At 37.9% G+C, this 16972-nt stretch overlaps 1 protein-coding gene across 4 annotated transcripts in view; it reads right to left on the reverse strand.

Annotated features, from left to right (window-relative positions):
* dab1a (DAB adaptor protein 1a) overlaps positions 1 to 16972 on the reverse strand; it is a 156852-nt gene that overhangs the window by 93460 nt on the left and 46420 nt on the right. For 3 of the 4 annotated variants that reach the window (XM_060866671.1, XM_060866670.1, XM_060866675.1), the window contains exon 2: positions 11740 to 11943. In XM_060866671.1, coding sequence (XP_060722654.1) covers positions 11740 to 11806 — 67 coding nt within the window. In that variant the 5' untranslated portion in view covers positions 11807 to 11943. Of the gene's footprint in view, positions 1 to 1557; positions 1779 to 11739; positions 11944 to 16972 lie in introns of those variants that run through there. The other variant, XM_060866674.1, reaches the window with a different exon arrangement.

The raw sequence follows: 16972 nt of genomic DNA on the forward strand, positions 1-16972 counted from the left end.
GACTAGAGCAGTCTAAGCTTACTGTAAATCAACTGTTTCAACAAAAAATTGGGTGTAAGCTATAAGGAAGTTGAAAGCAATGTGCTCAAAAAAAAACAAAAAAACATCCTCGCTGTATTGTCTGGATCCTGAAAACCTCACACCTGTTTATTGTAAAAATAAATAAATAAACAAATAAAAAAAATAAAAATGCCTGATTCTTTGCGTGCAAGGTACGTCATGCCATCTCTCACCTGTCAATCACAGCAACACTAAACAACATATGTGAGAGTGTGTATGAGGGCGTAAAAAGCATCAACCTGTTCAAAAAGTGGCATTGCAGTGCATTTCGAAAAGATGTGGTTGGCTGCCTTCATGTAGGAAGCATATGTTAGCGTTCATCCTCTCAACCTGACTGATAGGGAGAGCTGCCTAGCGAGTTGGTAAATAACCAAATGGGAGAAAAAATAAAGATATTTTTGTACAATGCAAATTAATTCCACTTCTAATAATAAATCATTTTTGACACACAGCAGCATTTTACTGTCTGGTATAAAAAACTGCAGCACATTATAAGAGCTACTCCATGGTAAAAATGTGCGTTTAAGCCTGCCAGGAGCCTAACTGCCGCACACAGCCGAATGCTGGGTCATCTTCTTAAGCTCCTTCTCCACAGGGATATTAGCAGCAAGAAGGTATAGATATGAATCTCTTTCCTTTGATAAATTATCCAACCAGAATTACACTTTGCTCTCAAAACCCAATGTGTGACAAGTGAAGAGATAAGCCAACACAACGGAAGAAGTATCTAGCCCACAAAAAAGTGAATAATAATCAAATATTTGATAATTACTTATTATTAGTAAGAAGGTTCAATGCCACTGAAACTCGTCTGAAAGGTCATACAGTGCCAAAGACTGACCTTTTTTTTTTTCTGCATATTTAATCTTGATATACATGCATGCTCCAAGTGCTACAGAGCTCATTTTGCTGCCTATTAATTTTTCCTTACAAGACAAGACTCAATGAGGCTGATCTAATTACACACACAGGTCAGCTTAAACACACAGCTCAAACTGCAAGTCATGGCCTCAGCAAACACAAGACACCTTCGCGAGCGAATTAATTCACGTTATTACTGAAATATTACAGAACTGTAGTATATGAACCATACTCTGTATATTACTGTGTGTGTGTGTGTGTGTGTGTTAGGAGTAATATATGCAGGGCTTAATAAATAAATAAATGTAAAAAACAAGTTGCTGTAAAATAATAATAATAATAATAATAATAATAATAATAATAATCATCATCATCATCATCATCATTTAATAAACATTTTTACAACGTTAGATGTTTATGAAGAATAAGGTTTAGCTTTTAGGCATTCAGAACACACATACACACACGACCCAATAAATTTGACTTGACACTTTAACAAGTGCACTTTGATTCAAAATCTGCCAGTGGATTAACACACAGAAGGGAATGCAAGCACATTTGCTTAAACACACAGACACACACACACACACACACACACACCAAAAACTGTCATTTTACTGTGTATTATTTGCTTACCCATCTCAGCAGGCTGTGTTGTAATGTGGCGTAATTATTCCTGATTGTCAAAGAGAGAAATCAGACATAAACGCTATTTAATTACAGCAGAGACAAAAAAAAAAGACAAAACTGAGGGTCTGAAGGAATGAGGCATGAAGCTCCCTGCAGGGAAAACTGGAGACTGTTTGATTTGCACCCTCTAAGAAAGAATATTGTCTCTAAAATAGAAGACCTTCTGCACATATAAGGATAAAGTAGATTCATGAGGCTGGTGCTAAAGGTCTCCTCAGAGCACTATTACAATTCACTGTACAAAGGTTATATGAAAGAACACGGCCTTATCACGTGAATGTACCTGTGCATAGCGATCTGTAGTCGTCATTAGGAATAAAAGATCGTCATTAGGAATAAAAGATCTGTATAAGAAATGTGTATTGTGGATCTTGTCTTTAAAATTGTATTACAGCAAGTTTATCCTGTCGGTCATATCGCTGCAATTACATTAAATGTAGAAAAGATACTCAAAAGTATTTTAAGAATGTTTTTGGATATTACTCGCTGTATTTGTTAAATGTTCATTTTAACATCATATCGAGTTAACACAGTAAAAGCATTGCTAGCCCTGCTTCACAGCAGAGTTTCATAACTCTGAGCAAAAAGCCATGCAAACCCTGCTTCTAACTACCTGGAGATTAAAGTTTGGTCAAGAACAACGATAACCCGAGGTTAAGGTCAGTGTGAAAAGCCCTTCAGAAAATTTTCAATAAAAATTTACATTTTTTCCCTCAATATTTTCAAATTCAGTTTCAGATTCTGCTACCTCTGATGTCACACCATACATTAGTTTGTACGAGTTACAGTCGGTTAACCAGCAAGACCCGAGCAAGTCTATTAAAGTTTACGATTTCCTGTTCCAAACACTTTTAATATTTATCAAACATGGCTAAGTTGTCAGCTTTCAAATTGGAAACAGTGAGACAAAACATTTCATCAGACTAAACATTTCATTCATCTGACCTCATGACCTCAACATAAAGTGAAAACATTCAGTTTTTAATTTCGTCCTGAATAGATGAGACACAGTTTGAAAAGACTTGAGATATACCAACTGTCCTCAGATCCCCCTGCCGCTGCCTTTGAATTCTAATTACAGCACCCAGAAGGCCATCATTTGAGGAGGGTCACGCTGGCCAATCTGCGACAATTAAAGTAAACATGAAGGTTACGGAATGAGATACAAAACATAAAATTAAATTGTTTCTTGTGCTCCTTGGCCTCTGTGTGTAATCAGAGAGGGAGTTGACAGCACATAAATTAAATGGCATTTTAATTACAGAAAGGCATCAAGGGCAGGTGTGACCTCAATGGCAAACATGCTGTTTGACTCAATTACAGAGAAGCTGATACAAGTGAATGAGGGAAACAATATGATCCTGTATTTTAGGTAATGGATGTTAAATACATATCTAATGTGACAGATACTCGCTGAGCACTTTATTCAGAACACCTGGACCTGTACATTTACATGTGAATGACATTTTCTTTTGTATATAATACCTTACAAGTGCCACATCGTGTAACGTCACAGACCCTGTTTCACCGCTGCCGGCAAACATGGCCGCCGTGAACTACAACTCACTGCAACAACCTGCACTCCCACACTCACAGTCGCCAGTCTTTTTACTGTTTTCACCTGTGTTTAAATATGTATGTTAGGTTTCAACACTTTATAAGGTCTGTGATGTTATTAAGCCTTGATTTTCCAGTTTTTTGACTGTGATCAGATTTTAATTCTGCCTAGCTCTGATACTCCTGTTTATCCCTTTTCATCTTAGTCTGTTTTTGACTTTGTGGATTGCCTGTTTGCTTGCTGTGCCAGTGTTTGCCTGTCCTACTATATTGCTACGCTAATTCCTCCCCATTGCTTCTCTCTCTTTCTACCCATCCCGAGGCATCCAGAAATTGTACCAGCTCCGATTGTCTTCCATGCCATGAAGAGTTTGGACCCTCACTGAGATCAAGCTAACCATATGAGGATCCTGAAACATCTAGAGATTTTAGTCCTTTGAGTCTGGTTCCTCTCAAGGTTTCTTCCTTTACAATCCAAGAGAGTCACCCTTGAGTCACCTCAGACTTGTTCATTGGGGATAAATACCAACACATTTAAATATAAGTCTAAAATGTATTATATTAATCTTTATATTATCTTTTTGTTTTATGTTTTGTAAAGCTGTCCATTGTTAAAAGCTCTATACAAATAAATTGTTCCAATACTTCTGTCCTGTTCCTATTTTAGGGACTTTTTGTTATTAAAAGCCCTGCTCTTACTGTACATCCAAACTTTTGAAAAACACAATCTGTACAGTGACCTGATACAAATACATCTAATTGACATACCCTCAGTACTCAACTAAAGATCATTTATGTATTTAAAAAAAGATGCTATTTGTATAGATGGATAATGAATATGCTATGAATGCATTTTAAATACTTTACCTTTACTAGTGTTTTTAAGAGTCCATTAAGAAGTGCTTAAAATAAATACTCTTGTCCTTTCACATCCTTAAATACTTAGACTAATCAAACTAATTTGCAATGCTATCATGATCCACTTGTTGAAATTTGTTCTACTCTGGCTGCCTAGCTTTGGCGTTCATTGATGCACGCAAGGCTAGCGTAAAGAGTTGAAAAGGTTTAAGAGGATTGTTTTTGGAGCTGATTAAGTAGCTTTTGAACTACACTCCACTCTATACACAAGCCAAATCCTTCAGATCCCATTCAGTCTTCTTACTAATTATCCAATCAACAGCTGAGGTCTCTGGATCACTGCTGGGGTCCTGCTACTGGTGTGACATTCAGCTGCCAAACCAGGCTTCAGATTGGATCATTAGGCAAGGCTAGGTCTATCTTGGCTAGAATATGGCTTTACTGTATCTTTATCCCAGTTCCAGCATCACGACTGCATGCCAGATTTGCATTTGCAAGAATGCGCTTCCTAACCAATACACCACCATAAAAGCAATGCCTTTCTGCTGACTCTGAATCACATCTCCATCACTCCAGATTGTCTTCTGTTATAACTCTGTCGATACAGTGTCATGTGTAGTGTGAAGTAAAGATCAACACAAAAAGCAGCAGTTTCCAAAAGCATGAATAAAAAGCTGACGCTCATAGAACATTGAATACAAGAAAAAAGAAAGAAAGAAAAAACAACAAAAAAACAATGTATGAATGAGGATGAGGAAGGAAACAGAAGATTGTGTAAGAGAGATAAATTGTGAGCTTAACGATCAAGCTCACGGCTTAATGAACTGCCGCTGGTTGATCCTGAAAGACAGAACACACAAGGAAAAGGGCAGATGTGAAATAAATCAATTAATCCTTCCGTTCTGCTGATTAGGGTAACACTGTCTAAACAATATCGGTGTGATTAGCAGTAACACAAGCCCATTCATGTGAACACACACACACTCACACAACATGTTTCACTATTCAGTGTGGTATGTTATGAATGATTATGGAGTAAGAGCTTTTCTACATATCGACATATTTCAAATAAAATTAATAATTTATATAATATAGTATATACAGTACTGTGCAAAAGTTTTAGGCAGGTGTGAAAAAATTCTGTAAACAAAGAATGCTTTCAAAAATGGAAGTGTTAAACATTTATTTTCATAAATGAACAAAATGCAGTGAATGAACAAAAGAGAAATCTAAATCAAATCAATATTTGCTGTGACCTCCCTTTGTCTTCAAAACAGCAGCAATTCTTCTAGGTACCGTACACTTGCATACAGTTTTTGAAGGAACTCGGCTGGTAGGTTGTTCCAGACATCTTGGAGAACTAACCACAGATCTTCTGTGTATGTCGGCTTTCTCACATCCTTCTGTCTCTTCATGTGATCCCAGACACACTCCATGATGTTGAGATCAGGGCTCTGTGGGGGTCGTGCCATCACTTCATGCTGGTTTGAAGGCAAAAGGTAGTAACACCAAATATTGATGTGATTTAGATTTTTCTTCTGTTTGCTCACTTTGCATTTTGTAACTTGACAGAAATAAACACTCGTTATTTATATTTCTGAAAGCATTCTTTGTTCACAGCACTTTTTCACACCTGCCTAAAACTTTTGCACAGTACTATATATATATATATATATATATATATATATATATATATATATATATATATATATATATATATAATAGTATAAAATATACAATATACAATCTCTATATATTTTTTTTTTTCAGGGTGCACACTACACACACACATGCAGATACAAAGAAGCAGCTTCCAGTGATGTTCACCTCAGTGATTTTGTCTTCAGCATAATTGTTGGTGTCAGACCAATCCTCTGCTTGATATATCGCTTTGTTTGGGTTTCCTCATCTGTAAGTCTCTTTGGATGAATGTAACTGCTAAATGAATAAATATAAGTGTATGCGCCTAAACCTACTGGTTCTGTCTCATATTATACTTATTATAGTCATTGCTTTAGCTTCCCACTCTCCTTTGTATTTCATATAACTGTATACCGTCCCTTATTATTCAGAATTCATGATTAAACAAATGTGACAATATAATGCCCTCAGTGGAACCATCTACTGTTCTGTTGTTTCAACAAGTAAATGAACGACTTATTAACCTTTCTAAAATCAGACACGAGGGCAACAAGTGAGAGGAAGCAGGAGGTTCGGCAGCGCTGTTTTCATTAGGCTTTGTTTATTAGTAATGCTGCATCTCTAACTGTCCCTGGCTGCATTCACCTCCTCAACATTCCAATGTGAATCAATGACATTCATATTCATTAAATCCAGCCCCAAGAGCAGACTCACTATGTTTCTGTGTTTGTGTGTGTCTCTGTGTGTGTGTGTGAGAGAGAGAGAGAGAGAGAGAGAGAGAGAGAGAGAGAGAGAAAGAGAGAGAGAGAGAGATTCTTTTATATTATTACACCCCTTGTACAGACCTCAGGGATCTCAACGCACATAAAATGCTTATCAATTATACCTCAATTAATTTCACTGCATGTTTGAAAGCCACCCCGTGTGCATGTGTGTGTGTGTGTGTGTGTGTGTGTGTGTGTGTGTGTCCATCTTACTCGTGCTTGTGTATTCAGAGTGTGTGTGTCAGTTGTGCTCAGTAGCCAGATGGCTGGCAACGTAGAAACACTGCAGTACGAATGCTTCACAGCTAAGGACCCCTACTCCTGGGTCTCTAAATGAGTGCATACGCTGTGCATGCTGGGTATTGTAGTCACACTATGTGACACTAATGCGGTAAATTAAAGCACCAGGAACTGTAGCTTCAGTGCTATAAATGAGAAAGAGGCTTAATTACATGTCACATCGCATATTGAAGTGCAGAGCCACTGAGGTCATTAGTAGCAGTAAGGTTACTTTGCTGTTAGAGCTACGAGATTTAGACAGGTTGTAATATAATGGTTACCATGGGAATAGAGGCAGCTGTTATTACAACGCGGTTCAGACTGGGTTGGTTTCCATGGGAATAGCAATGCAGGTCAGAGTCATTAGCTATAACCGCTGCTGTCAAGGATGATTGATGTTTCCGTAGAGATGGATAGAGCAGATGTTGAGTCGGACAAGAAGTGGTTAAATCATATTGTAAGATCAGACCGTGTTCACATCTTTTATTTTTTGTGTGTTTAAAAAACTACCTGAAGTCATTTTTGAGATATAAAAAACACAAATCTTGCACATTATTACTTTATAAGTGATTGTAAAAGATTTTTTCTACAAATATATGTCATATAAGGGGATGGAAAAAAATAATAACACAGGACATCAATATGTTCATATCAAAGAGCTTATACAGTCAGCATCGATCTCCTGAACAGCAGTCTAAAAAATCCTAAATGGTTTGCAGTCTGAAGCTGACTTTGTGTCTGAGCTCTAGAACTTTCCAGAAAGGCTCAATGAGGCTGAAACCTGGTGATTGTAAAGAACGTGGAATGCACTTGACTTCTTTCTGTTGTTCATCAAACAACTCTGGAATAATTCAGCAGCATGTATGAGGACAGTGGGCCACATGTATCAAATTATACAGATTTATTCGTAGATCATTTTGTCAGAGCAGTTTTAAAGGTAATCGTTTATTATTATTATAATAATTATTCAGGAAATTCTTGTACGTTTAGAAATAGTATGCTTTGTATGCTTTTGTACTAGTGTTAATTCACACCAATTTTGCCTTTTCTGAATTTGGGCTCCAGATTTGAGCGTTTTCAGCTGCTGTTACACTATAACATTATTATTATTATTATTATTATTATTGTTTTTATTTTGTAATTATTAATTTTTTTTTATTGTCAGACATTAGTAAAAAAAAATCTTCCCTCTACCCCTTAGAAGGTTTGCCATTTACTAGTCATTTCAGCTTTCTGAGCTTTGACCTTTTATGGTGTTTCGTGGGTGTTACCAAATGCAAAATATTAATTTACGCATGATTGCCATTCAACATACAAACTTTTGTTTGTCTCATACAAAAAGATTTCACACTCACCTGTGTCCTGTTATACCCTCATGTTAAATCCTGTATAAGTCCCTGTGTTTCACTGTCTTGTTGACAAGCTTCTGCTGATGTCGAGATTCCTACTCATATCGTTGTCGATTAAATCCTGCACCTGCGTCTGCCTTCACGTCCTATCATGATGTTGCCCCATTATCCACCTGTAATATTGGACATCATCCTGACAGAGTGTTTGCTCTTGTGTTCAGTAACTTTTCTGAATAATTACTAGCTGTTCTTTAAGCAAAGGTGAAGCAGTCATTAGATTTCTGGTTCCCAAAAGAATTTGCCCGGAGTATTACATGCTACACTATAGCACAAAGGGATCCTAGTAAAAGTTGCTTTATTACTCCATATTATTATTGCCTACGGGTTATGGATTCTGCTTCTCCTCAAATTTGTTGAGTTTCAATTGTGTTTCGCTTTCGTGTCTTTTTCAGTTATTTTTGTTCATTCAATGTAAACGTCTGCCGCTTTCTTTCTATCCTTGCTTTCGTTCATCTGCAAAGTTGACTGAAAAATTGTTGGGAAACAAACAAAAAAAAAACAAAAAAAAAAAATATATATATATATATATATATATATATATATATATATATATATATATATATATATATATATATATATTTTTTTTTTTTTTTTTACATATACAATTCATCATAACAAAAATGACCCAAATTCTTTTCACAGAATTACAAATCAAATCATCTCAGAGCTCAGAGTAGACAGGTATACACTCTTTATACAAATTGATCTTTTTCAATGGAAAGATTTATCTCGTTCAAACGGCATCATTCTATCACTGTGAAAGAATTTGGATGCTGTGCCCTGGAATGCTGACCTGACCAATCACGCATGCAGTACAGGGTTCTCCATTTGAAGCCCATATCAAGAAAATGAAACCTAGAAGCATGCACGCATCAGTTGTGCTAGTCCTAGTCTGACCTTGCAAATCCTGGAAAAAAAAATGGAGCTTAACTGGAGCAGTGGGTGTCCAAAGAGGGACATGTGGCACATCACAAGAGGGCTCTGCTACACAGCTGGTTACAGAACGAAACAAGAGCATGCCCTAGTGCACATGTGTTCAACTCAAGGCCTGTGGGACAAACACAGCAAACTCACAAAAAATAAGAGTGAAACGGCACACGGTCTCAATACCTCTAGAATTCACACCAAATCCACAGTATACCGACCGCCTGCATCACTTCACTGTACCTCACACGGAGGCATCTTGTTTTTACAGTAGAGCTTACATGGGTCCAACTGATGCTTGGTTTAAACTGTAATGAGACTTTTCCATAGTTAAAGCTAAAAACTAGAGTCTAGAATGAGACTAGAAGATTTTATATAAAATGGTTTCAAGGTGTAAAACATCCATCAAGGCAAAAGAAAATATGACTACTACTATTAATAAGCAGAAGAAGAAGATGAAGATGAAAAAGAAGAATAGTTGTAGTCTCACATAATGTGCCGTATTCTAAAGAAATGGCTTTATTTCTCTTGCATTACTACATTTAGACTTCTTTAGACTGTTTTCTTTACCATCTGCCTCAGACTCGAATAAGTGATGTCCCTGCAGCACTAACTAATGAATTACTAGTCTGGTCTTTGCAACTCCTTATATTCATTCATTCATTTATTAATTTTCTACTGCTTATCCGAACTACCTCGGGTCACGGGGAGCTTCAGGCGTCATTGGGCATCAAGGCAGGATACACCCTGGACGGAATGGCAACCCATCACAGGGCACACAATCTCATACATTCACGCAATCACACACTACGGACAATTTTCCAGAGATGCCAATCAACCTACCATGCACAACTTTGGACTGGGGGGGGGACTGGAGTACCCAGAGGAAACCCCCGAGGCACGGGGAGAACATGCAAACTCCACACACACAAGGCGGAGGCAGGAATCGAACCCCCAACCCTGTGAGGCGAACGTGCTAACCACTAAGCCACCGTGCCCCCCAACTCCTTATATATGTATTTATAATTAAACAACAACAACAAAAAAAACTTAAATCAGTATAAATAGTATTGCATGAAATAATGCATACAGCTTACTAGTTTATTAGGTCTTCATTTATTTACTGTTTGAATTCCAGGGCTTAGTTTAGTCGTATTGACTGACAAAATACTGTAGCTAATAATATTTATATATATATATATATATAAATATTATATATATATTAATAGGCTTTAGTCTATGCAGCCTGGGCATCATTACATCACACTGATCTCACAGTGGTCAGTACTCTGGCAATGATGAGACACAGAAATGCTTTTCAGAAGTCATTGGGGGATTTGCCCAGCAGGTCAAATTGAACCAAACAAACAAACACACACTCTACATTCCATTTGGAGTGTTTGTCCTCATGGGAGGCCTCAGAAATGCGAGTTTCAGAAATAAGGGCTGAAAAAGCTAGAGCTTCTCCAAGTCAGGAAGAACATAAAGCCACAGGAAGAGGACTATCATAGCCATACTGCTCATGTTGTCTGTCTTCATGCCATGAATATCATTGCCTTTCTGCTCCAAATGGCCGTGTTACTGTACAATCCAAACAAGCAACTAAGTCCTTTAGTCCATGCAGGGCTTCAAATGAACTTAACACACCAAATGGTATGAAGTGGTGTACTTAGTCGTGTGCAGTAACAGTTCTGATTTTCTACAGCGTGAACCTTGCTGATAGGAAAACCGTCTGTTGTAGAGTTACACATACTATCTTAAAAAAAAAACACTATGCCATTACAGATCATATTTTTATTTTTACATTGTTTCTATTTGATTTTTTTTTTTTTTTAAATTGCTAAAACAACTTTTAATAAATCTTTTCTCATCATTATTATAATTAATCTAATCTTGTCAAATCTACTGTCATTTTGCTTAGCAACCGCACCCATGGTGTGCATTTAATACATCTTACAGAAAGTGCATTTTACGTATCTTGGTATTAAATAAGCTGTAAAACAGGCAAAGCATGATCTGGCAAAACATGCACACTAGCAGTACACACTATATATCAGTATATTCTCAAACCTTCTGCAGCTAAAGTTTAAATGTAAAATAAACTCCGTGAACCCCCTCAGTACATGTTATCTACTATTCAGATATTAATTTATTAATATTAATGCCCTTTAATACAGCCATGCTAATTTTTTTAAAGAACTTGGACATTGGATTATCCATTGAAAGTCATTCAATTCTGGTGAGAAATAGAAACAAAATAGAAAAAAAAAATTTATAGTGATAAAAATCAATTGTAAATTTCCAGCAATGATTGTTTGAAGATAGATAGATAGATAGATAGATAGATAGATAGATAGATAGATAGATAGACAGACAGACAGACAGACAGACAGACCGACCCCTTGGCTATGCATCATTTAACCCAGTTGTTCACTAATTCGAGAACCACTGGATGACATAATATTTAAATTCACCAGGAACCTACCCATATTTTACATGTGGGTTTTTATATACACGACTGTTATATGAACATGTTTATGTAGCATGGCACTCACTGTACAACCAATAACACCATGTCCACATCTGCATCTCCCATTTCAAGATAGAAAAACTAATTGTTAGACTAGTGAGGAGTTAATACACACATACAGTGTGTGTGTTTGTGTACACCTGCTGTATATCTGCAAGCTTCCTACCTCTCCTCTTGGAATCCTTTTTGACGCTGGGTCTGGCAGCAGGCTGGAGCTCGGCCTCTGTTGACATATTAAGTGGTTATATTCCTGTACTGTGCGGCTGGGTGCCTGTGACTGGCTCATCCAGAGGGGCTTCCCTGCTGCCTCGCGCTCACTCGGCCGCTGCCTCTAGCCTCGACGCTGCATCTCGAGCACTCCCTGCAGTGGCTGCACACACAACACATAAAAATTTTTAAAGACTTTTAAGGGAAATAGTTATTAAAGTTAGATTTTTTTTTTTTTGATCAATCAGATGTATAAAGAGTACATTTTTACCCTAATATAATTTCAATCAATCATAAATGCATCAATCATCATGGGGGACTGCTGTGTCTTTGCAGGTACAATTACATATATGAATCTTAAAGAAAGAAAAAATACCCATAAAGATTTTTTCCCTTCATATGAAGATGACCTTAAGGGTTTCAGTGAGATCTTAAGAAGATCGTTAGTGTAAGAGAGATCTTTTATGGAAAACGTGAAACAGGCACAGGTCAGGAGATCAGCAAACAGTACAAAAGACGCTAAGGCAAAACACAGGTAATGTGGGACAAAAGTCATGATAATGTCAGAAATTAGCGTCAACTGAACGCTAAATAGAATCAACAAAAGTCATTTTCAACATTTTGTGAGTGTGTGGCTATTTGATACAGGGGTGTTCACATAGTAGTTTGGTGACCAAGAGCAGGGATGCAGATGTGCGTTGTTGGGAGTGTAGTCCAGAGTGGCCAAGTTTGGTGAGAAAATACAACCATATTGTGTTTTTTTAATCGTTATTGTCAGGACTTAGCCCGGCCACGTGTTTTTGTTTATGTTTGGTGTCACGTGTCTGCCCCTCCCTTGTCTCTTAATTCCCGCTTCTGCACACCTGTTCCTTATGTGTCTGATGGTTATTAGTATTTAGTTAAGCCGCATTGCCTTGAGCAGCGCGGAATCCTTTGTTGTCTTCTGTCGTCCTGTCTCTAGTCCGTGTCAGTGTTTTGTGTTCTTTTTTTGTTAATAAATCCTGTTATTTTAATGCTATCCTGCATTTGGGTTGTTTTTATTCCCCTGCCCGTGACAGTTATTATCTTGGTGCTATTATGCTCAGTATGACACCTCACCTCTTCGTTCCACTGCCACTCATGGTACACGTGTGTTGTGGAAACTAATAATGTAATTAGGGCAGGGAACTCACTAAGCTATGACTATGACGAATCGGAGGTAGTTTGGCATCATACTTAACATCATTATGTTCATTAAGTGCTTCATGCTTATAGTAACTTTGTCATTAGTAACTAATTGTCATCAGTTTGTTAGAATGTGGAGCAAAGCCAAACTCGCTTTGAGACACCTCCGCTAAGCCCCCATGCCCTTGCTCCTACACCGATTCAGCCGACTGCTGGTACCACTTGGGCAACAGGCATCACCTTTCATGTGCTAATTGGTCTCAGTGGCCCAGTGGCATTTCTGTAAAATGACAGATCAAAAGCTTTGCTACACACCAAGCAGAATATGAGGAAAGTTCAGGGAGCAGAATATAGCAGGCATCCTGCTTAAAAAATACAAAATACTACCGTTATTCAACCAGTTCCAAAGACGATCCAATGACAATTCACGCAGATTTGTTTGTCTGTTCATTTGAAACATTAAACTCAAGCATTTCTGGAAACGCTCCAGATCATTAGTTTGAGGCAAGCACCAACAAAATGAAGAATTATCTTATGTTGTTTTTACAAAAACTTAAATCCCAAACACAATATAGCAAAGAGCTGCACCACGAAAGGAAAGCCCTCACAAATCCGAGACTTTAATGCTCCTTCCGGCAGTTTGGAGAAGTGTTGCCGTGTAAGCCGGAGAAGAGAGGATTTACACAGCCATTTCATGGCCAGAACTGGAACCTGAAGCTCTGAGGCAGAGCCACTGCCTGGCCACGTGCCTCTCATTGTGTGGAGAGCGTTTAATTCCAAATGGAGAGAGCGTGTAGCCGAGCACCGAGGGAATCACACAACACACTTTATCTGCGAGAAACATACAGAGAGCCTGCAAGTCCATCCAATTACTGCCATTATCTCTCCGAGATACAAACACACTGAGAGAGGATGAGGTGACCGAGAGAGAAGAAAGAAGAAAGTGGTGGTTAGAACGCAACACTACTTATGAGTTGATTTGTATATCTTTTAGTCCACCTGTCTCTCTGTTTAATTCTCCTGGTTTTTGGATCTGAGCCTTAGTGAGTGATTAAGATTTAGAGGAATCAACATTTTTTGTAGTTTCAACTGAAATGTCTTGTTAAAAAAACTTGACGGTTCTCTTGGGTTCATCCCTCACTTCAAGAGATGTGTTAATGGATTCTGATCGGAACCTTTGCTGAAATAGAAACAGGTTCTACATAGTCAGGTCCTACAAAAGAGTTTGTATTTCAGCAAAGGTTCTGATCAGAATCCGTTAACACATCTGTTGAAGTATTGATATCTTTGTTTTTCAGAAGGTACTGTACAGTAGAGTGTCTTTAGGAAGGAAGTAAATAGGTATTTCCAGTCGTTCACTAGAGCAGAGGAGTCCACTGAGAACTGAAGCCAGGATATTTTCCTTTACTTTCTTTTTAGTTACCCTCTGTAAGCTCGGGGTAATGAGGGAGCAGCAGGCGCAGATGTACTTCTGCTTCCAGGCAAAAGAACTAACACACTGTCGGGTCAGAAAGAGGACAAAAAGGTTACTGCTGCTCTACAGGCCAGCATCTGCTGCTATCAATAAAACGCAGTTCTGCTGAATGGTATGTTGTACCTTTTTTACACTATAGTTTTAAAAGAAAAGCAGGTTTAAACTTGTTCACTTACTAAAGCAGGCTATAATATTCAATTTAATTCAATTCAAATTTATTTGTACGGCACTTTTAACAACGACATTGTCTCAAAGCAGCTTTAATGAATATACAGAAAATGAATATTATAAAAAGATTAATATAATACAAAAAATTATATTAAACTTAAATTAGACTCATTTATATTAGAATTTAAATGTGTTTGTATTTATCACCAATGAACAAGCTTAAGGTGACTGAGGTGGCAGAGGCCAGGAAAAATTCCCTTAGATGGAAAAGGAAGAAACCTTGAGAGGAACCAGACTCAAAAGGGAACCCATCCTCATTTAGGCCACACTGGAGGGTGTGATTATAAATATGCAGTTTGACAATTGTCTATTGATTGTAGTTGGCTTCTCCAACTTGGGAATGGAGCTGGTACATCTTTAGATGCCACAGGATCCTCACAGGGTTGGCCCCATCTCAATGAAGGTCCAAAATCTTCATGACATGAAACACAAATATCTATCTTTAACACTTAGAACCTCAGAAAACCTCTGTTATGAAAAGAATTTCTCAAAGGAACAAACTGAAGAACCCTTTATCTCACTAAGCAGAACCGTGTTTTATGGTACAATACGGTGTTTTGATACTTCAGGAATCCTCCAAGCATTTGATCTTTGACTTACACTATGAAGTGAGAACAACGTTTTAGTTTGAAGGCTAATATATCGTGAAGGCACATATTTAAAAAGTATGGACAAAAAAGACCCAAGTATTGCTTCCTTAATTTTTCTAATTAGGAACATTTGGTATACTATACACTAAATATACACTCAGCGGCCACTTTATTAGGTACACCTGTCCAACTGCTCGTTAATGCAAATTTCTAATCAGCCAATCACATGGCAGCAACTCAATGCATTTAGGCATGTAAACATGGTCAAGACGATCTGCTGCAGTTCAAACCGAGTGTCAGAATGGGGAAGAAAGGTGATTTAAGTGACTCTGAACGTGGCATGGTTGTTGGTGCCAGATGGGCTGGTCTGAGTATTTCAGAGACTGCTGATCTACTGGGATTTTCACACACAACCATCTCTAGGGTTTACAGAGAATGGTCCGAAAAAGAGAAAATATCCAGTGAGGGCAGTTCTGTGGGCGCAAATGCCTTGTTGATGCCAGAGGTCAGAGGAGAATGGCCAGACTGGTTCGAGCTGATAGAAAGGCAACAGTAACTCAAATAACCACTCGTTACAACCGAGGTATGCAGAAGAGCATCTCTGAATGCACAACACATCGAACCTTGAGGCGGATGGGCTACAGCAGCAGAAGACCACACCGGTACTAGTAAGGTGTACCTAATAAAGTGGCCGGTGAGTGTATACACTATATATTTTATATATATATATAAAATTTCTCTTCTCTGCAAGTGCTGTTGTAATTAATGTACAGCAAAGATGGTGCTTTTTTTAATCAAAAACAATAAAACCCAGACAAACCTTCAAACACTCCAACAACACAAAAACATCTAAAGAAAACGTCCAAATCCCCTGTGATAATATCGCTAACGTCGTAGTGAAGTAACTTGCTCAATACCGCAATACTACCATCGTCGAAGAGCACCAGTTTATAATCAGATCTTCAGCAGCTTTGTCTTGGACACGATGACATCAGTAGAGTCGTTTGTACAAATTTGCATATGGTAAGAAGCCTTTTTTGCTTAGCCAGATTAGCTGGACATACAGTAGCATGTTACTTCTATAGAAAAGTGATGACTGAGCCTGTGATTTTACAGAGATATAGAGAAACAGGCAGGAGATCAGGGAACCCAAGGTAGAGTCAGAGCTCAGAATGGGTGTTGAGATGGAAATGAGTGAATGAATAAATAAAAACATAAAGAATTTGATGTAAATGGTGTGTGATTAGAAAAAGAAATGCCAATAACCCCTGAAAATAAAAAAAAAATAAAAAACACCAGAAGGTAATTATTAAAGAAAGTTTCATTTCTGAGCCTGTACATGAAATGTAATCCCATAACATGCACATCTGGTGGAATATCCTTGTAATGGTGGTGTGTAATGGTGGTGTGTAAATAAAATAACAAAACTAAGAAGTGACTCAATTTAGCTATATCGCCTCTTGTTTGAAGCTAACGAGCTGCTTTCCTCGCCCCCGAAATGTAACTGACGCCGAGTTCTACATGGTGCTAAAGCCCTTGTGTGGGCAGCTTCTTGTCATTCTGACACGCTACGTTTTTTATCAACCCGTTCGCCGTTGCTTATATTCACTGTGAATTTTAGCGGCAATGAAATGACAGGTTAGCAAGAAAAAGGTGCTTTTTGTCATCAAAAAAGCTTTCAAAAGGAACGCTTGAAGGCTTCGTGATGGACACCCACTTGGATGTAAAAGTAGAAA

The sequence above is a fragment of the Tachysurus vachellii genome, chromosome 3, assembly GCF_030014155.1.
Source record: "Tachysurus vachellii isolate PV-2020 chromosome 3, HZAU_Pvac_v1, whole genome shotgun sequence".
Classification (NCBI taxonomy): domain Eukaryota; kingdom Metazoa; phylum Chordata; class Actinopteri; order Siluriformes; family Bagridae; genus Tachysurus; species Tachysurus vachellii.